Source organism: Acipenser ruthenus, chromosome 15 (assembly GCF_902713425.1).
Source record: "Acipenser ruthenus chromosome 15, fAciRut3.2 maternal haplotype, whole genome shotgun sequence".
NCBI lineage: Eukaryota > Metazoa > Chordata > Actinopteri > Acipenseriformes > Acipenseridae > Acipenser > Acipenser ruthenus.
In genome coordinates, this window is record NC_081203.1 from 35507474 (window position 1) to 35534121 (window position 26648).

At 44.4% G+C, this 26648-nt stretch overlaps 4 protein-coding genes across 6 annotated transcripts; 2 read left to right on the forward strand and 2 right to left on the reverse strand.

Annotated features, from left to right (window-relative positions):
- Positions 1-1715: 1715 nt before the first annotated feature.
- Positions 1716-3301, reverse strand: LOC117425169 (small ribosomal subunit protein uS14). Its single transcript, XM_034041898.3, has 3 exons — positions 3143-3301; positions 2594-2693; positions 1716-1848 (listed from the first exon to the last, which is right to left on the reverse strand). The coding sequence occupies exons 1-3, from the start codon at positions 3202-3204 to the stop codon at positions 1840-1842; spliced, it is 171 nt and encodes a 56-aa protein (XP_033897789.1). The 5' UTR covers positions 3205-3301; the 3' UTR covers positions 1716-1839.
- A 759-nt stretch (positions 3302-4060) lies between these two features.
- On the forward strand, positions 4061-13924 carry LOC117421898 (leucine-rich repeat protein 1-like). 2 transcript variants are annotated; one of them, XM_058988084.1, is made up of 5 exons: positions 4061-4205; positions 5534-5723; positions 6443-6541; positions 10543-11270; positions 11638-13924. In XM_058988084.1, exons 2-5 carry the CDS (start codon positions 5541-5543, stop codon positions 11888-11890), a joined length of 1263 nt encoding a protein of 420 aa, XP_058844067.1. In that variant the 5' UTR covers positions 4061-4205; positions 5534-5540; the 3' UTR covers positions 11891-13924. The 2 variants fall into 2 exon arrangements, with proteins under 2 accessions (XP_058844067.1, XP_058844068.1); XM_058988085.1 differs by lacking the exon at positions 6443-6541.
- Positions 13925-15779: 1855 nt separating this feature from the next.
- LOC117422019 (alpha-1,6-mannosyl-glycoprotein 2-beta-N-acetylglucosaminyltransferase-like) lies at positions 15780-19790 on the forward strand. 2 transcript variants are annotated; one of them, XM_034036616.3, is made up of 2 exons: positions 15780-15963; positions 17889-19790. In XM_034036616.3, exon 2 carries the CDS (start codon positions 18334-18336, stop codon positions 19633-19635), a length of 1302 nt encoding a protein of 433 aa, XP_033892507.3. In that variant the 5' UTR covers positions 15780-15963; positions 17889-18333; the 3' UTR covers positions 19636-19790. The 2 variants fall into 2 exon arrangements, with proteins under 2 accessions (XP_033892507.3, XP_033892508.3); XM_034036617.3 differs by lacking the exon at positions 15780-15963 and adding an exon at positions 16460-16850.
- Positions 19791-21851: 2061 nt separating this feature from the next.
- Positions 21852-26441, reverse strand: LOC117422198 (protein kintoun-like). Its single transcript, XM_058988086.1, has 3 exons — positions 24546-26441; positions 22798-22917; positions 21852-22627 (listed from the first exon to the last, which is right to left on the reverse strand). Exons 1-3 carry the CDS (start codon positions 26388-26390, stop codon positions 22022-22024), a joined length of 2571 nt encoding a protein of 856 aa, XP_058844069.1. The 5' UTR covers positions 26391-26441; the 3' UTR covers positions 21852-22021.
- Between the last annotated feature and the right edge of the window lie 207 nt (positions 26442-26648).

Consider the following 26648-nt stretch of genomic DNA (forward strand, 5'->3'; position numbering starts at 1 on the left):
GCTCTGTGACAGTCTGTGACCTGTGATCACAGACAAAATATGACAAACATGGGTATTACAGGCCATAACACAGACAACCGCTAAACTAACATAAACTAATTACAGCGTATAGAGGCTGACGCGTATATTATAATCAAACACTTTACAGTTTTGGAGATTACACTCACCGTGCAGTGTTGCTGATCCGCACGGGTTTTGCAGGATTCACAACTCGATTTCTTGTCGACCCCCATTTAGTCGCTGCCTCTGTTGATCAGTGGGATCCCGCTGCCTCGCCGGGGATTAAAAATGTAGGGTTGTAGCGCCTGTTCCCTAAACTTAATCGGGTCTTCGACTTCATCTTCTGTGTTTTCAGCGGCAGTCATGTGGGTTTACCTTTTTGTAAGTAGCTTCCAGTTTTATTCCGGCCAGCACGGTTTCTGAGTGTGATCATACACACAAAATCCATCATATCTTTGTTGTTTATTAATATTTTTTAAACGCATAAAAAGTTTTTCTATTAATGAAATCTATTGGATTGGTGTGTTTGACCTGCAAGGTACACTTTAAATCCCAATTCTACCCCAAAAACCATAACCTTGAAATCACTATCAGATTGCAATACTGTTATCCATTCTCCCAACAGGAGGACTGAAACCTTCCTCTCCATACAACAACACTGCTATTCAAAGTGTGGAGGCTCCCAGAGCGTTTAGTGCTGGAGCACACGCAGCTCATTCACAAAGACACTGCATACAGCTCATTGCTATATGTACTGCACAGCGGTGCCTGCTTTGTGGTTTCAAGGATGTTCTCCTAACACTACTCCATAATCAGAGCATCAATTCATTGAGAGAATGTGATTCCAGTTTCTGACCCAATGGTTTTAGTGGGTGCCGTGTATTTGACCAATTGTGCAATTTTCATGTTTAACCCTTCATTTACTGCAAGGGTGGCCACTCAGTCCAGGACGGTCACTCCACTCCAGCTCTAACAGGTAACACTAGATAATCAACTACTGCAGGGTCTGGATGGTTTAATTAAACAATTTAAAACAAAGACCAGCACTGGAATAGCCCCCCAGGAGCGGGATTGGCCACAACTGGCCTAGAGGGATGCATTAAATCAGGGGTTCCCAATCCTGGCCCTGGGGACCCCGTGTCTGCTGGCTGTCATTCCAGCCCAGTTCTCAATTACTTCATTGAACTATTCATTAGCTTAATTAGACCGTTTTAATTCTTCTCAGCTTTTAAACAGATGGAGGTTTCAAGTTAACTACACAGTTTTATACATGTAGCTTGAAATCAGAAACTTTATAGGCGCTGAGAACAATTAAAAAGGTTGTTCGAATTAAGCACATTATTAGTTCAATGAAGGGTTTGATTAAGTAACTGTGAACTGCGTTTGAATATAAACCAGCAGACACAGGAGTCCCCAGGACCAGGATTGGGAAGCCCTGCATGCAGCAGTTCAGGTTTCTAGTCCCTGCACCTGACTGCTACAAGAACATAAAGGATGTGTGTGGGGAAAAGTGGAACTAAACCAGTTCAAACCTTTGATTTACGGTAAACAGCCATCAGAGGAATGGAACATGACAGTTACAAGCATGGAGACTCAAACTTTCTTTGGCCATAATGTCATTTCACTCGCCCCCCCCCCCCCCCCATTTCATCTCCATTAGGAAGCAAGCTAGAAAATGCTCTCCACAAACATCCAGATAGACACAGGACGCATCATTGGACTGCAACAGTTTATTTAATTAACAAAACACAAGTGTTAAATGTCCGTCATACAGATGATCCTTTCCATATTCCCATGTGTGTCTGGAGCTGCAACTGATCCAGTCCATTCCTTGTGTATTTAATCAAGCTGCAGGAGAACAAGACAAACAAGCAAGCATGGGTACACATCCAACACACTTACACAATGCAAAGAGATACCACAAATACTAAGAGAAACAGCATTTAGAAGCAACATTAAGAGTTTGAAATCTAACATCAGCGTGTTTTACACAAGATCCACACAGTACGTTTGTGGATGTAAACATTTGAAACCACTATACTTGCTAGACAAATTCAAATAAAACAGAAGACACTGTTGAAGCATTCTGAACTCTGCAGACTTTCACATCTCGCACACCGCATGATGCAGAGCACAGACTTGTATAGTTTCAGAAACCCAATGAAGCTTTCATTGGTTCAATTAAACCTTTTAGAACAGAGGAGTGGAAGGTCCATCTTCCTGCGGAGCGCTGGTACCAGGTTGAGCGATAGGATCACACTCGTTTGCAATGAGAATACGTGGACAATTTTACACAGCAGTTTATAAACTACTGCTGCTACCGTCCCATGCTCGGCGTACCAGTAACTCACTCGCTGGACATCCTTCGGTTTTAGCCACGAAAATACTCCCAACTGCTTTTTACTTAAAGTCCGTTATGTTACAACTCGACTAAGTAAAATTTGCCATAACTGCCATTTTAAAAAGATGATTCACATTTCTGAATGAGTTTGTATCACTTTGAACCATGTGTGCGACCCATACAGCTGAAACAGGACACTAGAAACCTCTACAAAACAAAAGTATCCATCTTCTACTAAAGGACCTCCCTTACCTTGACGAAGCCGATGTCCTTCGCATACTGTCTGAAGCACTGCCGGCACATGTTCAGCCCATATTTCCGGATCAGACCGTGCCTGTTCGAGCACACTCGACTACAAAAAAAAACAAAGAAAAAAAAATCCACATGAAACGACCACATAAACATTTGTATCGTGTAGTTTCTGCGCTTTACTGTACTCTGAATCGACACCCAGCCGCCCTCCCCCCGCAATCCACGCACACCCGCCATCTCCCATCCAGCTAACCCGCATCTAAATCAAGGAGCCCGGCACTGCGCGGATCACACAGCCCGCTGTGTCCTGGGTAACACTGCTGCGTTTCAGATTCAAGACTATTGATCTTAACAGTGTGGTACAACAACACAGACATGTCCAGTAGTGTTTCCACTCTGGCGGTGGCGAAGCGCCGCCATGTTCCCTCTCCCCACGCGGGACGGGTTTTTTGTTCGTATCAGGCGAGGTATTTATTAAATACCTGCCCCGGATTCGAGCCCACTGCTTTAAAGTGAGTTAATTCGGTGATATATGACGGGGTAACTGACCAGGAGCGGGAACCCTGGCCGTATTTTCTCGGGTGACTCCAGTAGAGCTGCTGATGGCCCATCTTGTCTCTATCGCTCGGATATCGAAAAGGAAGGCCGATTCTCACGCATGCGCAGCTCAACCGTCCGGCCACACCGACTTCCGCTCTTAAGACTCCCACAGTGCACTGCGAGCCACCGGAATTGTAGTTTTTTGTGTGATTTATTTGTAGGCTCTCAAGCAAGACAGGGGTAACTGGTCTGCTTGCTGCAGGTCCCACAATCCTAGTTTAAACGTCCATCGCATTCATTAGCGCACGCTTCGTACATGATTCCATAGTGTAGGCTTAATCTAATCTAATTTACCAGACAGAAGAGCTTGTTGATTGTCCGGTTTGTTTGCGTCCATCAGTTATCAGCTGTGAACAGTTCTGTCGATCTGTCGTGTGATGTTAAATAGACTGTAATTAACGCGCGGTCCGCTTTGATCAAATAAAAAAAAACAACTGTAATAAACGTAACCAAAATCAGGATAGGAACGCTTCTGTAAAAACAGAGCTCGCTTCTCAACTCACTGTAGTAAAACCAAGTGACGTGCCAGTGCAGTGAACCGTGCTCCTCAGTGCGCCATTCAACAAACCTCTAGATGGCGCGCCTCTCTTTTTTCAGATTTCCCCCTGCTTTTCAAAAGATGATACTGCACTTGGGTTTCAAGAGTTTGGGATCATTTATTTATTTATATATCTTCTATACATATATTAAATAAATGCATACAGACATATATAAATCAATGCATACATACATGAATAATCGAGGCAAACAGATCTGTTTTAAATAACTAACCTTGCTACATCACTTCAGTGCTATAACTTTTCACCAATCAGATTACTATATTCACGGTGGTGGCTTCGAGCGGAGTTGTAGCCAATCACAGAGCGGTTTATTGTTTCAATGGTAATCGCCTGGTTTTTGCGCGGGTGTTGGTGTTTTGAATCGAGGATGTTTCGCTCCGTGTAATAAACTGTTTTCAAAGCTTTCTGTATCCCGTGTTGTGGTGGAAGCAGCGCGCACGTTGAGGGTTTCGGTGAGTGTAAAGGCTTGATCGAAGCTGCGAATGGCGTGTGTTATTCTGGAGACACGTACTCGTCTTCCCAGCGCTGTGTGTGTGTGTTTATACGAGCTGATCACAATCAAATTGCACAGAAGAGTTACATGTGAACATACACTGTGAGCTGTCATGTGAACATACACTGTGAGCTATCACGTGAACATACACTGTGAGCTGTGAGCGATGTACTCCGTGTGTTTATACGAGCTGATCACAATCAAATTGCACAGAAGAGTTACATGATGTGAACATACACTGTGAGCTGTGTGCGATGCACTCCGTGTTATAACGATGAAGACATGCCGTATTCAGACAGTGTGTTACAAACACTCGGATCTAAAGGATGCGTGTTTTGTCGAAACAGCTTTTGTGGTTTTAGGGTTATTATAAGCGCTTATTTTTTGCATAGCCACAACAGACAGGTTAATAATATATAAACAGTTAGTTGTATTTGTTTGAAACATCTGTAAATACACACGAGGCTATAATTGCTTTCATTGGAGGCATAAATTAAATACTAGTTTATGCAGCCCTCTGGGTAAAGCTGACATTACAAAGTAAAGCTGTTCTCCTTCCTCGGATCTATTTACACATTATCGTCTCATAACGTTAAATATGTTGCATTTTATGGTGTCTGTAAAATTAATATACTGCATTTTGTTTAACGTTGAAATCCTGCCCACAATGTACACGTTTTCGCTGCTAAAACCCTTCAGATTGCTTGAAGATCTGATCTCAAAGCATCAAAAGCGCAAGGTTTCTGTGCGTGACTCGTCAGTTTAACGCGAAATGGATGAATAGTCACCAAACCCACGCTGCGTCACTGTGATTTAGGAAAACAAATGAACGGTGGCACTGCACCAACATCGGCGATGTGGTTTCGAGGAGTCCGTGGTTATATTTATCCATTAAAACCTCTGCGAGATCTGGTTGAGTTTAGGACAACACGGAGACGGCGAGTGTGTCCAGCAGGAGGAAATGCCGACCCGATTCTACAGCGGTTTGTGAAGCGATTGACCAGTGGGCGTGATGGAGGCGTGGTCATGCTAGAGTTGCATCAGTACATCTTTTGGTTATAATTTATTTTATTTTTTTGGGTTGTTTGTTTGTTTGTTTGTTTTTTCTAGTGGCTTTCAGCTTCCTCCAGAGCTAATGGACTATGTTAATACTCGCTTTGTTTCAAAGCCCCAGTGTCTGTGACGTGCTGGAGGAACGCCCTCAGCCTCAGCGTGTTTTCAGTGTTGTTTTTCCCATGTATATAATGCCCCCTATACTTACTCTCGCCTCGTTTTATTTGAACCGAGACTGACGATGAAGCTTCAGTGTGAGGTGGAAGTTATCAATCGGATGCTGCCGACCTTTGGAATGAGAAATCGAGGCAAGGCAGCGAGAGCAGTGCTGTCCATCGGGAGACATTTGGACAAAACGTCGAAGATACAGAACATATATCTCATGATCTGCACCTTAAAGGACAAAGCAGGGTGCAAGTACAAGGTCAGTTGCTTTTGGTGCGCTTGTGTTAAGACCTTCAAGGCTTGGCTGATTCAGTATCATAACGCAGCACCTGTGTATCATCACTGTGCGCTCGTTTCGTTTTGGAGAAAGCATTGCGCTGGTTAATGAAGGGCGCAAGTTGCAATGGGCGACGGTAAAATGTTTGATATGCCAGGATTGGGTAAATAATGTACAAACGTACCATGTTACTGTACTGTGGAGAGCGCTACACCATAGCGACACTCCCTGCAAAACAATCCCTTGTTACTGTACTGTGGAGAACTTACACCATAGCGACACTCCCTGCAAAACAATCGCTTGTTACTGTACTGTGGAGAACTTACACCATAGCGACACTCCCTGCAAAACAACTAATTGTTTATTGTCGGAGAAAAACGAAAACAATACAAACACACTATGCTCAGGGCTGTTCCCTGTTCTGTTTTAAAGTGTATCTCTTTGGTTCCAGGTGTTAAAGGGTGGTAGTGCGATAGGATCCAGGGTTCTTGCTGTATTATAGTAATGCTTTGTGGTGACAGTATTCTCAGCATGTTCATGTATCAGAGTTGGGAGTGAACACTTAACTGTTTGGGGGAGTGGTGCTCATAATCAAGGCGGCTCCTGCCAGCATATTTGTTTCTGCTGAAACTGGGTTGCCTTGGAAATGGCAGCTGTATGGTCGAGATGTGCCAATGACTTCTCCTTTCCTCCCAATACAGTTGAAGGAGAACATAGAACAGTTTTTCACCAGATTCGTGGAAGAGGGGAAGGCCACAGTAAGACTGAAGGAACCAGCGGTAGACGTCTGTCTCAGTAAGGTATGCTCAATATAAAGAGATTCTTTAATAGCAGTGAGACTGAAGGGACCAGCGGTAGACGTCTGTCTCAGTAAGGTGTGCTCAATATAAAGAGATTCTTTAATAGCAGTAAGACTGAAGGGACCAGCGGTAGACGTCTGTCTCAGTAAGGTATGCTCAATATAAAGAGATTCTTTAATAGCAGTGAGACTGAAGGGACCAGCGGTAGACGTCTGTCTCAGTAAGGTATGCTCAATATAAAGAGATTCTTTAATAGCAGTAAGACTGAAGGGACCAGCGGTAGACGTCTGTCTCAGTAAGGTGTGCTCAATATAAAGAGATTCTTTAATAGAAGTGAGACTGAAGGGACCAGCGGTAGACGTCTGTCTCAGTAAGGTGTGCTCAATATAAAGAGATTCTTTAATAGAAGTGAGACTGAAGGGACCAGCAATAGACGTCTGACTCAGTAAGGTGTGCTCAATATAAAGAGATTCTTTAATAGCAGTGAGACTGAAGGGACCAGCGGTAGACGTCTGTCTCAGTAAGGTATGCTCAATATAAAGAGATTCTTTAATAGCAGTAAGACTGAAGGGACCAGCGGTAGACGTCTGTCTCAGTAAGGTGTGCTCAATATAAAGAGATTCTTTAATAGAAGTGAGACTGAAGGGACCAGCGGTAGACGTCTGTCTCAGTAAGGTGTGCTCAATATAAAGAGATTCTTTAATAGAAGTGAGACTGAAGGGACCAGCAATAGACGTCTGACTCAGTAAGGTGTGCTCAATATAAAGAGATTCTTTAATAGCAGTGAGACTGAAGGGACCAGCGGTAGACGTCTGTCTCAGTAAGGTGTGCTCAATATAAAGAGATTCTTTAATAGCAGTGAGACTGAAGGGACCAGCGGTAGACGTCTGTCTCAGTAAGGTGTGCTCAATATAAAGAGATTCTTTAATAGCAGTGAGACTGAAGGGACCAGCGGTAGACGTCTGTCTCAGTAAGGTATGCTCAATATAAAGAGATTATTTAATAGCAGTGAGACTGAAGGAACCAGCAATAGACGTCTGACTCAGTAAGGTGTGCTCAATATAAAGAGATTCTTTAATAGCAGTGAGACTGAAGGAACCAGCGGTAGACGTCTGTCTCAGTAAGGTGTGCTCAATATAAAGAGATTCTTTAATAGCAGTGAGACTGAAGGAACCAGCGGTAGACGTCTGTCTCAGTAAGGTGTGCTCAATATAAAGAGATTCTTTAATAGAAGTGAGACTGAAGGGACCAGCAATAGACGTCTGACTCAGTAAGGTGTGCTCAATATAAAGAGATTCTTTAATAGCAGTGAGACTGAAGGGACCAGCAATAGACGTCTGACTCAGTAAGGTGTGCTCAATATAAAGAGATTCTTTAATAGTTTTATACTTTTCAGAAGGTTGTTTAATTCCTGAATTAGATTGTAATGTCAAAAAACAGTCTGAAAGGTTTTATTTTGAGTGCACTAAGGGCTGTAGAAAAATGCACAGTAGTGCCCCGATGCACTAGTTATAGTGTAATATTGAACATGATGTGTGATACTGCAGATTGAATTCACAGTAGTGTAATATTGAACTTGATGTGTGATACTGCAGATTGAATTCACAGTAGTGTAATATTGAACTTGATGTGTGATACTGCAGATTGAATTCACAGTAGTGTAATATTGAACTTGATGTGTGATACTGCAGATTGAATTCACAGTAGTGTAATATTGAACATGATGTGTGATACTGCAGATTGAATTCACAGTAGTGTAATATTGAACTTGATGTGTGATACTGCAGATTGAATTCACAGTAGTGTAATATTGAACTTGATGTGTGATACTGCAGATTGAATTCACAGTAGTGTAATATTGAACATGATGTGTGATACTGCAGATTGAATTCACAGTAGTGTAATATTGAACTTGATGTGTGATACTGCAGATTGAATTCACAGTAGTGTAGTATTGAACTTGATGTGTGACACTGCAGATTGAATTCACAGTTGGTTGGGAGATTTAAAGTGTATTATGATTATGAAGTTACATTCTTCTAGTCTGACACAATTGTTCATTGTTGGCTCTTTTGCTGTCCAAAATTATACAAAAAGATGTCATGAGGGGTGAACTGACCATTAAAACTCCTGAGCTGGATTCTGTATCGCTTTTATCTGTGATCAGCATGTTGCTTTTTAAAATGAATTAATCGTGTATTTTGTTTGTCTTTTGGTATCTAGACCTGTGAGGGGCTGCTGTTTCTTGTGTTTTTTTTTATGCAGTATCTATTTCTATAGCGGTGATGCTGAATGTGTAGCACAGCCTTTGTTAGTCTGCAGACATAGAGAGCATGCTGCTGATGTGTGGGGACTGCTGTAGGACTGGCGTGACCTTTCCTCCAGATTCCAGGAACACAATCGCGTTTCTCAGCAGCTCCGTTTTACCCTGTGTGTCGTTACACTACAGAAAGGGCTGACTCTGGGTCCGCAGGGCTTGTACTGGGAAAGGGCTCGTTTTCATCTTCAGCATTGCACTGCTTTATTTGATTTCTTTTCGTACTTTTTGGCACAGCATTTGGATTTTGGTGTTGTGCATTCCTTGCTTGCAGATCTTCAGCCCTGCAGGCCAGTTTCACTGAGATTGAAAAGGAGAATTCTCCCGGATGGAAGGGGAGGTGATTCTAAGTGAGAAATCCTTCCTGGTATTTCAGAGCCTGCTCACTCATGCCTCATAACGCTGATGAAAGCACGTCTTGTTCGCTGTGGGGAGTTTTGACTAGGAGTGCTGGCTGAAAATGAAATATTTCCTGTGGAACTATGGCAGGGTGTATTTTCAGAAGTGAAAATGTCTAGTATTACCACATTGAATCCTGAGGCCCCTTTCTGTGATTTCACACATGTTGTGTTTATCATAACCCCCTGTTTTAGCCTCATCACATGGATAAAGGGTGAAAGTGCAGTTTTGTGCTTTGAATGAACTTTCTCTAGAAGAACAAAAGACATCAGGGGTCTGATTTGATTGGTCTGGGGTGTGATTTAAGAGCTGTGAAAGAATGGGTCTGCCATGAGACTGAAGCAATGACCTTGTGCCCTTCCCCCTTCATTACAGCCTGTTGTTATTCCTCTGCAGTCTGAACACACCCACACACACATCACACACGTACACACACATCACACACGTACACACACACTCATTCAAGCATTTCAGCTGGCTTCAGAGTCATACAGAATTTTCGCCTGACCCTCAAAGGAAACAGCATTACACAGCCTGCAATGAGCAATGTCGATTTTTCCTGATGGCTAGTTCACTAATAAGGTCAGTGCTGATTTTTAGATTCTCCTTGGTCTTGGATTACTTTAACCTGTTCCCAGTTTTCCAACCAAATAGTTCTATAGCCTCCCGTTTGTTTAGTGTGGGTTAGGTTGGAAATTAATTCCTTCTACTAAACAACAACGGATCCATTCAGATAATAATATGTGTTACATGGGTGGCAGTAAACATTTCCACTCAAGGAAGACAAGTGTGCAGTCTTGTTTGGGTAGGAAACAATCTGCGACTAAGATGTTCCCAGACACAGCAATATGTTTGATAAAATGATATGGCTTACAGGGTGAAAACCATTTTCTTTACACAATACCTTTTGGCCCTCTGCAGTACCAGGTAGTTTTAGGAAGGTGCCTTGTGTTGCAATCTCCTTTCTTATTCCTAATAATTGTGTACTTCCTGTTCTTGTCAAAAGAATATGCTGTTCTACAGCCACAGGCCAAACAACACAGGTATGGCAAATGCTGTCTGCCTGGCTAGGAGATAAGTATGTGAATAAGTTAGGCTGAAACTGACTCTCTCTCTGCTCTCTCTGCTCTCTCTTGCTCTCGCTCCCTCTCTCTCTGCTGTCTCGCTCTCTCTTTCTCTCGCTCTCTGTCTCGTGCTCTCTCTTTCTCTCGCTCTCTTTCTTTCTCTCTGTCTCTCTCTCTCTTTCTCTCACTCTCGCTCTCTCTCTGTCTCTCTCTCTTTATAGGCAGATGCCAACAACTTGAAGAACTTCCTGTCCGCTGCCAGGCTGGCTCACAGAGGGAGTGAAGTCGACGCGTTACCCTTGACTGCTCTGGCTCCCGCCCGGACCCGCGATGTGGAGAAACCCAAGAGCAAGATGAGCATCACCTCCAAGAAGGACTACCCGCTCACGTCCTGCTTCCCCTACTCCCTGGAGCAGCTGCAGGTGTCCTACTGCAGGCTGTCTCGTGTGGACATGCGCATGCTGACCCTGAAGAAACTGAGGAAGCTGGACCTGAGCAACAACCACATCAAGAAGCTGCCAGCCACCATCGGGGACCTGTGCTGCCTCGCCGAGCTCGTTCTGCACAACAACCACCTGGAGGCCTTCAGCACCGCCCTGTGCCAGTCCACTCTGCAGCACTCCCTGCAGTACCTGGACCTGGGCCAGAACAAACTCCGAGCCCTTCCCATTCAGTTCTGCCAGCTCCGAGAGCTCGTGCATCTGAAGCTGGATGACAATGAGATGCTCTGTCTCCCGTTCAAGATCGGGCAGCTCAGTAAACTGCGCTTCCTCTCCGCAGCCCGCAACCAGCTGCCGTACCTGCCCGCCGACTTCCGCAGGCTGTCGCTGGAGAACCTGGACCTTTTTGGGAACCCTTTCAAGCACCCCAATCCCCTGGATCACACTATTCAGTTAAAATTCCCCTTGACCTTGCTGGAGATGGCTTCACGGGCAGCAGTCAACTACAGGTTGGTATTGCTTGGGTTATTTCAGCTTTCCTAACTAGAACGTAAAAAAGGATCGCGAAGGGAAGGAGGGGGGCTCCTAACGGCCCCTCTTTAACTGTGTATGTTTGTGCCTTTCTTAAATTGAACTTGGATCTTAAGCAAAGGGAACACAATGCCACTTGCAACTTGGTTTCAGGAGACCAGATTTCGGGCCACTGCACGGTATACCAGGGGAGACTTGGGGTTTGATCGAGCCAAGTTGCCTCAAACTAGGTATCCCGGTCTCCTGAAACCAGGTTTCAAGCCACTGTAACGTGATACCTATCTACCTATCTGTCTATCTTGGTGACTGTGTTTCTAATGGTATCCTCTTTTCACTTTCTAACAGAATACCATACGGCCCTCAGCTCATTCCTGCGCACTTGTGCCAAGACCTGGAAGTTTCCAAAACCTGCAGTTGTGAAAAGGCGTGTCTGAACTTCTACATCCAGACCACCGTCAGCATGAACCTGCACCACGTGTCCCACACCGTGGTCTTGGTGGACAACATGGGAGGCACAGAGGCCCCCGTCCTCTGCTATTTCTGCTCCCTGACTTGCTACTCTGAATTCCTTGACAAATGCTTGCAGCGAGGCAGGTGATCGGAGGAACAGAATGCATTGCTGATGCACTTCAGACGAGTGCCACTGCAGCCACACAGACCCAGGGCAGAAGGGATGGAAATAACTTGTGATGACCAGGAGACAGCTGGGGAGGGAAATCTGAATGCTGGCTTCTTGTGAAAGTATTTTTTTCTGGTTTGTATTCTGTAGTGGATAGACGTGAGCCTAGGCTTGTGTTCTGTAGATCTGTCTGCCAGGAATTGGATGATCTGCTATTACAGTATCATTTACAAGAGTGGGTTTACCTTGGGGGGGCAGGGGGGGGGGGGGGGGCAGCATGCAAGCTTGCACACTGAACATGCTGAGGAGCATTGGTAGCTAAAACAACAATCTGGTATAGGATGTAATGTATTGACTGGTCAGTTTGGTTGCTTTTAAAAAAATTAAATAAATAAATAAATAAATAAATATATGAATGTATGCATTTGAAACGCAGGCTGTTCCTGATTCTATTTGACTGCAGGACTGTTTGGGTTAATAATACTGGGATATATTAAGCCATTGTTACTAGTGTTAACCAAGCCAGCCTTACTTATTGAAGATCTGTGTTGTTTTAAATTGAATATGCAGAGGGTGAGTCTGGCAGTGGCACATAAATTAGCAGCAAGCAACAGGACAGCATAGTACAGGCAGTACAGGAGACACAGTATTATACAGTATGTTTACATCATTCAACTGCAAGGATCATGCAGCATTAGACGTTCACTGAAATGATCTCAGTAAATGTTCCATCCCTGTGCTCTTAACTTGGTGGGGTGTATTGCACTGAAGTTCATTTGAACTCTTGATAGTTTTTTTAATTGGAAAGGGAAATGGTATTATTGAATGTTGGGGTATTTTTGGTTTCGTGAATTGTTTTTGAGGCCCGGGGTAATTGCAGCACAAACCAGTCAAGCTGTGTAAATGAAGCTCTTTAGAGTTCTGTAATTTGGAGCAGCACCACATTCCCATTAACTGCAGCATGAGCAAGTTAGAAAGGGTGCTTAATAAACTGAAGTACCACCTCAGACTGCCTAGGTGGTGCTCTTGCACTAGTACTGACCTCCTCACACTGGTCATAAGCTGTGTAAACCTGAGCCCCGTGGCTTACAGCAACCTGCCTTGCATTGAATCCACAAGCCGCTCTATCAGGAATCGCATCAACAGTCATCTTGTGAGACTGATCCCCTCCGGTGCTATCAAATCAGACCATTTCAGCTATGGCTACTTCAATATCAACCATTTAACTATTTCAGCTGTTTAATAATTGCTGCAGCGCACGCCTCATGAAAAACTTAACTGAGTGTGCTCTGATTCATGATCTGATTTGGTCCAGATACATTTTAATGTAAGGCAGTATTTCAGTTTTTGATCTTTACAAACATTACTGTGCTGATGTCCAGTGGTTATGTGTCTGATATGGACAGCAGTTAGCATGCTGGTCTCATAAATGTGCGTTCTTGTTATTGGCAGCTGTAATCTGGGTATGTAAGCATGTTTGATATCCAGCACTTCATATTTTGTCAGTTGCACTTGATATTAAGAACACATGTTAATTCTGTTGAGTGTGGATTCACTAGCAGTAGGAATACAGCTTGCTGATTTCAGGGTCGGAACGCCCCTCAATGTAAGTGTGTGTGGCTTGGGAACTGAACCACATTGAGGATGAGGGCTACTGGCTTGCGTTTGTTAGTGTACTTAGTTCTTTTAATAATATAGTGTGTATGTATATTCACTGTTATGTGAACTGTACTGTTTGCTCAAGGTCTTGTATTGAAAACCCTGTTACCTCACTACAACAAAAACAGTATGGCAGAAATATAAAACCTGAAAAAACTAATGTTTCCAGTTTTGGTAGTAATGTTTTGGGTTTTCAGTGCACCTGATAATTTGCATGACAACTGAAATACATGACAACTGAAATACATTACCACGTGTGTCTTTGTAACCAAACGCACTTCACCTCCACTAGCCAGTCTTCAACGTGTAGTCCTGGCAGTGAATTCAATTATTTAATAAATGTAATAAAATGTACTGGGTTTCTGTTTTTATTAATTACTTTAACTAAAATCACTTTCTATTTTAGCATTGCTTTTAAGAAAAATGGCTCTTTTATTTTGTAACACATTTGAATGCCAATAGCAATTTCAGACCTCTAAACTCTAGCTGGGACCCTGGGTTTTGTATGGACAACCAAATGACTCTTTTTTTTTTTTTCAATGTCTGTATACAGAAGGAGTTTAATAATTGGAGCCACATCTGTGCAACGGTTTCAGTTGCACTGAATTATGTACCAGTAATTCTACCCCTTTAAAAACACAAGTGTTAAAATGCATCATAACCCTGGTTTAGAAACCGCTTTAGAAATCTTGCAGCTTGGAACTGTATGCAGACGTATGCGTTCCATGAACTGTGTGCAGACGTGTGCGCTCCATGAACTGTGTGCAGATGTGTGCGCTCCATGAACTGTGTGCAGACGTGTGCGCTCCATGAACTGTGTGCAGATGTGTGCGCTCCATGAACTGTGTGCAGACGTGTGCGCTCCATGAACTGTGTGCAGATGTGTGCGCTCCATGAACTGTGTGCAGACGTGTGCGCTCCATGAACTGTGTGCAGACGTGTGCGCTCCATGAACTGTGTGCAGATGTGTGCGCTCCATGAACTGTGTGCAGACGTGTGCGCTCCATGAACTGTGTGCAGACGTGTGCGCTCCATGAACTGTGTGCAGATGTGTGCGCTCCATGAACTGTGTGCAGACGTGTGCGCTCCATGAACTGTGTGCAGACGTGTGCGTTCCATGAACTGTGTGCAGACGTGTGCGTTCCATGAACTGTGTGCAGACGTGTGCGTTCCATGAACTGTGTGCAGACGTGTGCGTTCCATGAACTGTGTGCAGACGTGTGCGTTCCATGAACTGTGTGCAGACGTGTGCGCTCCATGAACTGTGTGCAGACGTGTGCGCTCCATGAACTGTGTGCAGACGTGTGCGTTCCATGAACTGTGTGCAGACGTGTGCGCTCCATGAACTGTGTGCAGACGTGTGCGCTCCATGAACTGTGTGCAGACGTGTGCGTTCCATGAACTGTGTGCAGACGTGTGCGTTCCATGAACTGTGTGCAGACGTGTGCGTTCCATGAACTGTGTGCAGACGTGTGCGTTCCATGAACTGTGTGCAGACGTGTGCGTTCCATGAACTGTGTGCAGACGTGTGCGTTCCATGAACTGTGTGCAGACGTGTGCGTTCCATGAACTGTGTGCAGATGTGTGCGCTCCATGAACTGTGTGCAGACGTGTGTGTTCCATGAACTGTGTTGATAGTGGAGCTGCAGCGGGATCTACCCGCGGGCCATTCTTGTTTACGCTGCACATGAATTATTGAGTGTAACATTCATAATAAATCGGTAGTACAGACCGCGGGTGAATCTGCCCCTGTCTGTGCTGCTGTACTGGACATACAGAAACACCTGTACAATCTCCTGCAATGTGAACGCAAGGAACACAAGCAGTGACAGTGTGTGAGTGCTGTCTCCATACGGTATGGACAGTGGCTTTAGTGGCAAATGCAGCATTCGGCACACCATGGGAGTTACATGTTAGCAGCACAGTGCTGATAGACACACAGAAACATTGGAGTCGAAATCCACCTAAGAGGAGGAAGTGGTGCACCTCCCTAATAGAAAAAAAAAAAAATGTTTTTTTCTTCTAATATTCTCAAATGTACTAATTAACCAATTCATTTAGACGTGGTATTTGTATTCATTTTTAAAATACAAATACATACATGTAAGATCAAAATCCCTTTTCACGGTCTCCCCAGCGCACTGCTTGTCGAATCAGTGAATTTGGAGGTCTGCATACCCCACCGTGCAGTGCTGAAGCCGTGCTGTGACGTCACAGACGGGCTCTCTCGACTCTCCGGTTATCCGGAGCCCCCGGCGGCGCGGTGCATGGTGGGGGAGCGGTGGCAGGCTGGGTTCAGTTCAGCTATGGAGGAAAGTGAATGTGTAAATGCATCGCTTTATTAATCACAACGAAACTCGAATCGCAGCCGCGGAGACGAGGTGGCTGTAAAGGTACGTGAAAATATTATGAAACGAGAGAGAGGGTGCGGCGAACCATTGTGATACTGTTATTAATCTGGTGGGATCGCTAACGATTCAGTTCCAGTGCACGCTTGCATTGCAGCCTGTGTTGTGTACTGCAGGCATGTTAATGAACGACGACGCGGGGGGGTTTCTTGTCAGTTTACTTACTTAATTTTCTTGAAGATTAAATTGTTAATTATGCTTTTCACAGATGTTTTTATTTAGTTCTCTGCACATTGCTGTTTGTTCTTAATACCTGTAGATGTGTGTTTTATAACAAAGATAAATAGGGGATATGTCATTGAAATAATTCGGTTTTTACTGGAGTTTATTTTTAGTCTGATATGACAGCCGTGTTTGGTTTACTGTACGTTGAACGACACGTCAGTCTAACACTGGAAAAGGAGGATTGGTTAGAAATGTTGCGCCACTTTTGCAGTTTTGTCATTTTTGTATTTTTTTTTTTTTTTTTTTTTGCCACATTTCTGCTGTGTTTTATCTTGTTGCAAGACCGGAAACCTTCAGTCGGTTAGAGGAAATGGCAAGATACAAAAAAACAACAGCTTTACTTTACGTTTGCAGCGCTGCTCCGTAACATCGGACTCCTTATTCAAGAACCGATGCGTCACCGAAGTCCCGCTGTGCGTTGAGCGCAAAGAGAGATAGAGAGATCGAGAGATAGATAGAGAGATCGAGAGATAGATAGATAGATAGATAGATAGATAGATAGATAGATAGATATGTGTGTCACGTTACTAGCGAGGCATTGCACTATGCTGATATCCGGAGAAAGAACATTTAAACGGAAGAGGTTCACTGATGCGCTTTGTTCATTGTTACGAGTGAATACAGTAGCTGCTGAAGACGCTGGCCCGGTACTGTCAAATTAGTCTTTTTATATACATGTCTAAATATGTAGCGTGTGTGTGTGTGTGTGTGTGTGTGTGTGTGTGTGTGTGTGTGTGTGTGTGTGTGTGTGTGTGTGTGTGTGTGTGTGTGTGTGTTTTTCTCTCCCGGTTTTACACATTGCACACGTTTTGAATGACAATGTAGTTTGTTGTAAGTGCATGCTTGGACAGGAAATAAACACCTTCGTGTAATGTGGCTGCCCGTTACGCAACTCGAGGGTACTGAGATGTGATCCGCTTGCCTTGTGTACTGGTAGTGGCTGCTCGGTTGGCAGGCGCTTCCGTATAGGAGTCTGCACATGTCTTCAATGCCTGTTGTACATTTTGATGAACCCCTGGCTGAGTTCACCTCCACACTGGTCCAGGTTCTATTACATTGTTATTTGTTCCAAACTCACGTTCAGAAGCTGTTGTAAACACACCCAACACTCTCCATCCTTCTAAAGCTGGTCAGAAACGGTACACAGTGTCTCAATGTGACGAGCAGCCCTTCACTGTCCGGTGCTGAAGGGCAGGGCAATCTCTGTATGAAATCTGAGTGCTTCTGAGTGCCGTACGCAAGGGCATTAGGAACTACATTCGATTCTACAGTCAAGGTAAACACTCCCTACTTGGCTGAGCGGAGTCTGTCATTAGCAGCTGCTCGGACCCATGACTCGATTACTTTATTCTTTTATTTTTATATAGCGCCTTTCATCGTGGACCACCATCACAAAGTGCTTTACAAAGGTATGCTGTGAACTGTGCATTACATGCAGAGTCACTTACAATAAGACAGTAGGAGTTGTGGCAGAGGTAAGACTAATGGTAGAAGACACAGGTTAGCCAGTTTGTACTTTTCCACTTGACATGGCTTCTTGTTAGCTTCACTTTGTATGGCTGCATGTTGATAAATGCATGGAATGTCAATTCACATTCTGCCACACTGCTGGGAGGGGGTGGGACGACACAGCCCAAACCTTTACGTGTGAAGAATGATTCGTATCTATGTGCTTTGTTTTTCAGAAATCGTCTGGGACTGGGTTATTTTTGCAAGCTTGGACTCTGTAAATTGCTGCCTAATTGAAACTGGAAACAGACCATGGCCAGCTGGATATGTTTTGCATCAACAGCCTACTGAGGGGATCAATGTTTGTCAGATTTCAAGAGTCAAAAGTGAAGAAAAAGCAAGGATAAGATCCCTCGCTTTTATGTTTGATTTCTTACCCCATGTTGTAAACGGTGTCTTCCTCCTCTGAGTAGAGCACAGCTCACCCTGGGCTTGGGTCCTCTTCTGAGTAGAGCACAGCTCACCCTGGGCTTGGGTCCTCCTCTGAGTAGAGCACAGCTCACCCTGGGCTTGGGTCCTCCTCTGAGTAGAGCACAGCTCACCCTGGGCTTGGGTCCTCCTCTGCCTTTCTTTCTCTTCTCTTTTTTTTTTTACGTTTTCTTGGCTCGGTCACTGCCTGCCATGAGATTCCGAATTTACAAGCGTAAGGTTTTTATATTAACTCTGATAGTTGTAGCCTGTGGCTTTGCCTTCTGGAGCAGTGGGAGGCAAAGGAAAGGTGAGGTGTTCACCAGAGACACTGAGGCGGGGAGAGGTAACCGGGGACAAAGCACGTCTGTCAACAGAAAAGCATGGAACGAGACGTTACTGGACAAGGTGCAGAAACCCGAGGTGGACAACATGACCTTAGTTTATCGGGGGATCGTTTACCAGCTGAACTTTGACCAGACCATCAAGAATGCGGAGAAGATTACGAGCCGTCCGAAAGATGACCTGGTCGTGGTGGTCCAAGTCCACAACCGACCCGAGTACCTGAGACTGCTAGTAGACTCTCTTAGGAAAGCCAAGGGCATTGAAAACGTGCTGCTAATATTCAGCCACGACTACTGGTCCCCGGAGATTAATCAAGTTGTTGCCACCGTCGATTTTTGCCAAGTCCTTCAAATATTCTTCCCTTTTAGCATTCAGTTGTACCCTCAAGAGTTTCCCGGAAACGACCCTAAAGACTGCCCGAGAGACATCCTCAAGAAAGATGCCTTAAAACTGGGCTGCATCAACGCAGGCTTCCCAGATTCGTTCGGCCACTACCGAGAAGCAAAGTTCTCTCAAACTAAACACCACTGGTGGTGGAAGCTGCATTTCGTCTGGGAACGGGTGAAAGCCTTGAAAGACCACAGCGGGTTGGTTTTGCTCATTGAAGAGGACCACTACCTGTCGCCAGACTTCTACCACCTCCTCAAGAAGATGTGGAGCCTCAAGAATGAGCAGTGCCACGACTGCGACGTTTTCTCGCTGGGCACTTACACCCACGCCGGCTTCTCCAACAAGGCTGACAAAGTGGAGGTGAAAGCGTGGAAGTCGACGGAGCACAACATGGGCATGGCGCTGAGCAGAGAGACTTACCAGAAGCTGATGCAGTGCACCGACACGTTCTGCAGCTACGATGACTATAACTGGGACTGGTCCCTGCAGTACGTCACCGTCACCTGCCTGCAGAGGTTCTGGAAGGTCATGGTCAGTGAAGCCCCGAGGATCTTCCACGCTGGAGACTGCGGGATGCACCACAAGGAAACCTGCATGCCCCAAACCCAGAAGACCAAAATCATGAGCATCCTGCAGAGCAACGGCAACCAGCTGTTCCCCGAGACCATCCTCATAACCAAGAGGCTGCCTGTAGCTGCAGTTTCTCCACACGTGAAGAACGGTGGCTGGGGAGACATCCGAGACCATGAACTTTGCAAAAGCTACCGCAGGCTGCAGTGACATTCCTTTCCAGGAACTTCCGACAAAAAGCCTTTTTGAATTGCTTTTTTTTTTTTCTTTACAGACTGTTTCCATACTTAATGTTTTATGGAAGTGAAGCAAATAAAGTACAATGTGTCTTTTAATAACCAAGTAAAAAAAAAATCTTGTGGAAATTGACAGGAGTGTTGTGGTTTTATTATTATTACAGGCATGCTGTACAGGCTTTTGTAGTACTAGCCCCCCTTTATAAGTGCTCCTCCTAGCTTTCTGAAGCGAGAATCCAAAGGCTGATCTTAAGTTGTTTGGAAAGCGAGCTTGAGTCCAGCATACCCAGGCTTATAAATGGGGAGCTCATGTCTGTATCATTCAGCAGCAGGGTCATTCCATGGTGTGCAATTTAAAACAACATTCTATTTAAAATGATAATGCAGTCAGACAAATACAGCGGAATTACCTATTACTGATACAACAAACCTGTTCATTAAATAACTGTAGGGACTGCTGTCTTTCAGCTGTCTTTAAGGTACCAAATGATCTTATTTTATTATTGTATATTTTCTGGGGTGTTTTGGGGTAATGGAGATCTTTCTGAATTGACTGGCCAGCCCAGAATGTGTTGAGATTTGGTGAGGTAACTTGTGTTCACAACCCCGGGTCTTTTTTCAAGAAGTGCTAACCGCAAATCTAATTTTATTTCTTCTTTCCACTAAATAACTAGATAAAGGTGCTGCTACTTCCTTGTCTATCTGCAAGCCGGTCAAGTGACCTATAACACAGGAAATTATTAATTACAGGCTTGGAAACAAGACTCCCATTGCATAGCAGCGTGATCCATTTCCATTATACTATGAGTTTAATCAGACACACCTGAGATTGTTACACACCGTGGCTAATCAGGATCATGTTAAAACTTGGAATGGGGGAAAGTGCTATGCAATAGGAGTCTTATTGCCATCCCTGAAATACCAGGAAGAACCCGTTCAATTTGTTCTGATGCACAGCATTGTTTCTGGAACAATCTGTGAATTAAACTATAAAATACAACAAATAAACTGTACTAAGAGGGCAGTTTAAAACCTTGAAGAGCACTCCTCTTCTGAGATCCAACAGCCGTTTACAGACCTGAGAAAGTATAGCACCCTAAACAAACAACAGTACACACGCAGTTCAAGTTATAGTAAACAAAAGCATAAGCAATATTAATGTATTTGCATTTAACATCTTTTCATGTAAATGCTGTGTACGATTCCATGGAACCCGAAGAGACCCTAGATCCACGGGCGTGGTATGAATGTGTCCATTGTTTCTATTATAATATCTATAGATTAAAACGTTTATAAAAAATGCAGCTTAACAGACGTCTGCTGGCAGGCGTAATAGCAGTACAGTAGTATATCATGTTAGATTTCGAAATGTTACATTTTTCATCAGTTTTTTGATAAGTATATGGAAAACTACAAAGCGCTGGTATGTAATTCAGTATGGTAACTTAACATTATTCAGCAGGTTTCATTCGACTTCAGAAGCAAAGTTAGTTAATTCTATAGGGTGATGCAACACTGATGCTGTACTGCAGTACTCTGAGCTGTGCTAATGGAGGTGTTAAGTGTGGTTGTATTTCAACAGCTTGAGTAAACTAGCAATTTATTTAAACATTTTGGTCTCGTTGTGCACCCCATGGGCCCAGTTTTCCACTGTGGGCTAATTGCCAATGTCATACATTCGCTATAGTGGGGCCAATTAAGCTGCGATATTTCCCATAGGGGAAAATAAAGGGCCATGTGTCTTGAATGTCGCATCACAGGGAAGCTGCAGCTGAAGACTGGGTGAAACCTGGGAGACAGGGAGCTGTGACCTAACCCAGGGACTTCAACACGTTTAAAATACATGCAATGACAGCAGTGTGTGTGTGTGTGTGTGTGTGTGTGTGTGGTGAAATGGGGTAAGGAAAAAACACCAAGCAAAACAAGTCAGCTTTGCACTATAGAAACCTGTGGAAAATGACTGTGAATGTAGCGTGACATGTACTGGAAAATACAACATGATTCTAAATTATGCACAAGCTTTCAGCCTTGAAGGATGGTAAGAAGCAAACACTTTACCAGGAGCTACGAGGCCTGCTCCTCACAATAAAGAGTACAGGGTAAATTCTGAAGCCCTTCTGATACGGATGATTAACTAGATAGGACCAGATTTACACAATGCTGTTTAGAGAACATCTACACAATGGGAGCTTCCTTTTCATTCACTTTTTATTATCATTAATATTATTATTGTAAGTCAACACTAAGAACAATTACAGGGTAAGGCTCGCCGGTGAATTCAGACTTCGTATTCTACGCAGTCTTTTCCCATTATATAAGATGTTTGTCACTACTAAGATTTTTTTTTTTTTTTTTCACGCTTAGTCCAGTTCAAATAAAAGGTTATTTTGAAAAGAGAATGCAGAGCAGGTGGTGTGATTGCTTATAATCGTTACACTTCCATCTTTGTTAGTTTCCTCAATGACTGGCGGGGCAGACACGCAGTCCACTGACCCCTCCTTCTGCTCCGCGGGCAGGTCATCCTCGTCCAGCTCACTCCCGTCTCCCAGCGTCACCCTCTCCTCTAACCGGACCACTTTCTGTGCTGTATTAGCTGTGCCGGCGTCTAATGCAGCGTCATGGGGAGGGGAGTTGTTGCTTACAGATACTGGCTCCCTTGGTGTTGCTCCATCCATGGTGTTTGGCACTGCAGGTGGGTCAGCTGTTGCAGAGCTGTTAGTTAACACTGGACCCTTTCCATTGGCCATTTGAGACCCTGGCGTGACTGCAGTATCAGAGTTGGCAAGTCCCTCTGCTACGTGTGTGTGGCCCTCCTGCCCCGTCTCTTGGGTGAGTGCACCAGAGGAAGATCCCTCGTCATTCACATTGCCGCTGGGATTAGACATGACCACAGACGCAGCTTTTGGTGTTTCATCAAGTATTACGTTATACTTGTTCTGAGATTGGAAGCAGATGCCAGGCTCTTGCTGAAAGAGAAGTTATTAAAATGATTAATCTGGGCGACACAATGGATAAAAACAGGATTGTAATGCATCACATGTGATTTATAAATACAGACCAAAAGCTATAATGCTTGTATTTAAGTTTTGAATAGAAAATGTGTAGCCTATCCAGTGTGTGTATACTGTAGCGTTACCTGGGTTTCAAGGTTGTCTTTTGGGAACACTTCACTTGCAGCGTGGCTGTATAGACTTGTCTGAGTGTCCACAGGTGGTTTCAGTGCATTTGTAGTTTCCATATTGTTAAAAGAACGCTCCTTAAATAGAAAAGGCACATGCAAGATTTAATAAAATACAACACACACACAAAAAAAAAAATCAGCATGCACAACTTCAACATAAAAAAAAAAAAATCAAACTGAAACTAAACTGGGCCCAATGCCCTGAAGGTTAATTTACACCCTTCCTTTCTTTCCTAAAAGCTCCTAACACCAAGAAGGGCTTGGAGATGCAGTAGGAGCCAGCTCACAGTCCTCAAACACTGCCATGGTGGACTGCTTGCAAGAGCTCTCACAACTTCTAATTGTGATTTGACTGAAAGGCTGTCAGAGCAGAGGACATCGCTTCAGACAGCTCCACTCACTCTGAGGGGCCAGAGCGTGCTGACAAAGAAAGGAAAGGCTTAATTAACTACCAGGGGAACTAACTTTTCAAAGCAACACAAAAAAAAACCTGAGCCCAGAAAAGATAAAACATACAGAACACCAAAACTTACTACTGATTGAAAAAACTTGAAGATCAGCGATGTTTCCACAATTTCTCATTGTAACTTGAAGCATGTCAGTATTGTGTATCACAGCAGCTGCTGTTAATGCTGTCTTGGTAACTCTGGGTTTTAATTTACATAACAATATCAGTTACAGTGGGCTAAGCCAGAAAGCCATTAAGTATTGAAACAGTGTTAATCCAATACACTGGCACCTGTCTACCACACTGCATAAAACAACTATTACACAGCACATCTATCCTGAAACTACCAGCTTTCATTGTGTGTGTGTGTGTGCGTGCGTGCGTCAGTGTGTGTGTGTGTGCGTGCGTCAGTGTGTGTGTGTGTGTGCGTGCGTGTTTTATGAAACTAGCATGCAGGACTAAGATAGATTTTTACAAGGAATGAAAAGTGCTTTCACCACAGGAACTGTTGGCTAATTATTACAGATTCCATTTGCCAGCAGACCTTTCAAGGTTTCAGAAAAGTCTTTGCCGACCTCTTACACAGATGGGTTTTGCACATCACTTTACAGCAATGACTCTAGGTAAGCAAAGTGGTAATTTAATGACAGCTGCTGAAGGGGCTTTACTGGGTGGAAGCAGAAGCATGAACCAGTCAGTGCATTCTCCCAAGAGGAATGGCATGAACCGCTATCACTTCTGAGCTGCATCACATGCCATTTCAAGAGGATCAGTAACCTCGTCACTGCATTCTAGAGGGTTTCATCACTGGCCGCTGTGAGAATACGGGAATGCACTAGTTTAGGGTCTCCAGTGCTACAGACACTCTTCACAATGACAGGGGATATTGTAGCAGCCTGACAGGCGTTCAATAACTGTAGTATTGGCTTTCCTGGGTCTGGGACTTCACCCTGCATTGCCAGCATCATTTGTAGAAATTGTAATTATTTGGCCAAAGAAAGGGGGGTGGAGTTTAATGAACTGTTTTCAATTGTTTTCTGGTTTAAAAGTCATATTTTGAGAGAGCTATTGGTTTTAATTATATGAGCTCATTTTGGTCTTGATAGGTGACTAACATAATTAATAATAGTGACTAGGCAGGGCACAATGTGACCAGTCATTTTTACTGTGACACATCTGAACACCGTTTCCTGTCCGGATTTGCATTCAGCTTTGTTATTAGTAGTATTGGTTATATTAATATTTGTATGCTCACCTGCAGGTCCCTTTCTGTTATGCCAAAGCGAAAGGTTTGCCACAAGCCAACGCTTTGTGGGGACTTGGACAACACCACAGACACGGGAGCGCTGTGCTCACACACAGCCGCAGCACTGTGACTGCTTTGTAAATGGCATGCAGGGGGGAACTGGAGAACCAGTGAATAGGAGGCCTTCTCCAGCTCGCTGGTTCCAAATGAAACTTTATACGCTGTAGCTGTAAGCACGCTATTGAAGCTCTCGCGGACAATGCCTTTAATATCTATGAACAGAGTAACAGACGTATTATCTTGACTCAAATGGAAAGTAGGGCACCGAGGCTCGCTTTCAGACGGGCAGTCTTCCAAACTCTTCTCAGAAGCTTCGGCTTTAACTCGAGTCTGCAAATGATTTGGCAGTGCGTCGCAGTAATGAGCCGTGCCCGCTGCCACTTCGCTTTTCTTAACGGGGGGAATGGGTTGTGCTTCATCACTTTCATATGGCAGAGTTTTTTCTCCGTCTGAACCGCTTCCTTCCATAGAGTCCTCGCTACGTACCCCTTCCTCCCCTCGGGCTACGCCGCCTGTCGGAAAGGCAGGAAGCTCGCTTGTGTTTTTATTTGCAGTTGTTCTGAGATTGTCGTGCACCTGGGAATCACAGGCTGGGATTGTGTCACAGCTTCGGCATCCCGCTGTGCCGTTGCTGTCGCTCAGATCCTCCTCCACGGTACCGCCGGGTTCACTTTGCACTTCACAGACCGCCTGACTGCTGGCTTCGGGGACCGCCGGCAGGACAGGTAACGTGACAACCAGCTGCTTCCTGGCTTTGATGAATGTAGCTGTCCCTTGGTTTTCATTAACAGGATAAGGCAGTGGGAAGTCCAGTCTGTAAGCCGGTTTCTGGGACTGCAATAAGAAGCGGTTCTCGGTCACATCCAGGTCTGCGTCCCCAGCACATTTAAGCAAAGGCAAGTCAATGGTAATGACCAACTCTATGGGTCTGGTGCTGGGCGCAGAGTCTCGGGAGTATCGGTAATCTTGAAAGTCAACGAAAGTCCTGTATTTGATCGCATGAGTTGGGGTGGTGGGTTTGTTTTGCTCGTCCGAGTCTGATTTAATTTCGCCCTTCACGTTCCCGGCTTCATTTCGGCTCTCCTCCGCTCCGTTGCCGGCAGCACGGTGTGTGTTACTGTCATAGGGGTAAGGGAATTGCAAAGCGCCCTCGTCATTCGGCTCAGTTGACGGCTCCGCTTCTTTCGCACCGGACAGCGGTTTGCGAATGACAGTGGGGTGGGGGGCGCCTTTGTACTTTGTTTTCAAGGTCTTGGTGTTTTTCTTGTCCAGTTTCACATTAAATTGCTTCTGGATCGCCTCGATGGCCGTCTCATCGACCATTTTCTTAAACCTGTCGTTTCTCCCAGCCATGTAAAGAGTATCCGGGTGAAAAACTACATCATAAACCATGTGCCTCTCCGCCCGGGCGCCCATGTCTTCTCTCCCTGGCGCCAGACTGTATGGCAGAGACCACAGCTGCCCTGCTTTGCCGTCGCCCGCCTTCCCCGGTTTACAGACCGGCTTGCTCAGCAGGTCGTTGCTGCAGATGTTAACGAAGCATTTCTGAGCCCCGTTAACACTGGTTTTCAGTGCGTGGCCCGGCTGAGGGTGAATGAATTTCACACCCATGCCTCTCTCCTGCTCCATCATGGTAATTTCTTCTTCGTATTTATTTTTATTCTCCGGATTGGAGATTTCTTCAGCGTATTCGCGCAGCAGCTCTCTGAATTTCTCATCTTTGAACGCTTTGCTGAAGCGGTCTATTTCATCTGAGGTTAAATTTAAATCTTCCAGTTTTGAACCCGAACTCATCGCTGCTGACAGTTTACTTTCTAGTTTGTTTTTTTTCACTTGACAGTTTAAACTTCCCTTCTGTTTCAATTTACGCATATTCATCCGCCGCCGGATGGTCGCAGCTAATTTACATCATATAAACATAGGTAATAAAATATACTTAAACCATTTTGATTTATTACGTGATACAGAAAATCGATCAATCTGTTATAATGCATTTTTTTTAACTTAATAATGGTATAATTTCTGAATATTTTCCATCAAAATGGGTGTCTA

What these genes read in the sequence shown, in the direction of transcription:
- LOC117425169 (XM_034041898.3), bottom strand. Translation starts at nt 3,204, where the DNA reads ATGGGCCATCAGCAGCTCTACTGGAGTCACCCGAGAAAATACGGCCAG. An exon ending in GGCCAGGGTTCCCGCTCCTG is followed by an intron (nt 2,694 to 3,142) that starts GTCAGTTACCCC and finishes TTTTTTTTGTAG; the next exon opens with TCGAGTGTGCTCGAACAGGC.
- LOC117421898 (XM_058988084.1), top strand. Translation starts at nt 5,541, where the DNA reads ATGAAGCTTCAGTGTGAGGTGGAAGTTATCAATCGGATGCTGCCGACC. An exon ending in TAGACGTCTGTCTCAGTAAG is followed by an intron (nt 6,542 to 10,542) that starts GTATGCTCAATA and finishes CTCTCTTTATAG; the next exon opens with GCAGATGCCAACAACTTGAA. An exon ending in CGGGCAGCAGTCAACTACAG is followed by an intron (nt 11,271 to 11,637) that starts GTTGGTATTGCT and finishes ACTTTCTAACAG; the next exon opens with AATACCATACGGCCCTCAGC.
- LOC117422019 (XM_034036616.3), top strand. Translation starts at nt 18,334, where the DNA reads ATGAGATTCCGAATTTACAAGCGTAAGGTTTTTATATTAACTCTGATA.
- LOC117422198 (XM_058988086.1), bottom strand. Translation starts at nt 26,390, where the DNA reads ATGAGTTCGGGTTCAAAACTGGAAGATTTAAATTTAACCTCAGATGAA. An exon ending in TAACAGAAAGGGACCTGCAG is followed by an intron (nt 22,918 to 24,545) that starts GTGAGCATACAA and finishes TTTCTATTTAAG; the next exon opens with GAGCGTTCTTTTAACAATAT. An exon ending in AAGACAACCTTGAAACCCAG is followed by an intron (nt 22,628 to 22,797) that starts GTAACGCTACAG and finishes CTTCTCTTTCAG; the next exon opens with CAAGAGCCTGGCATCTGCTT.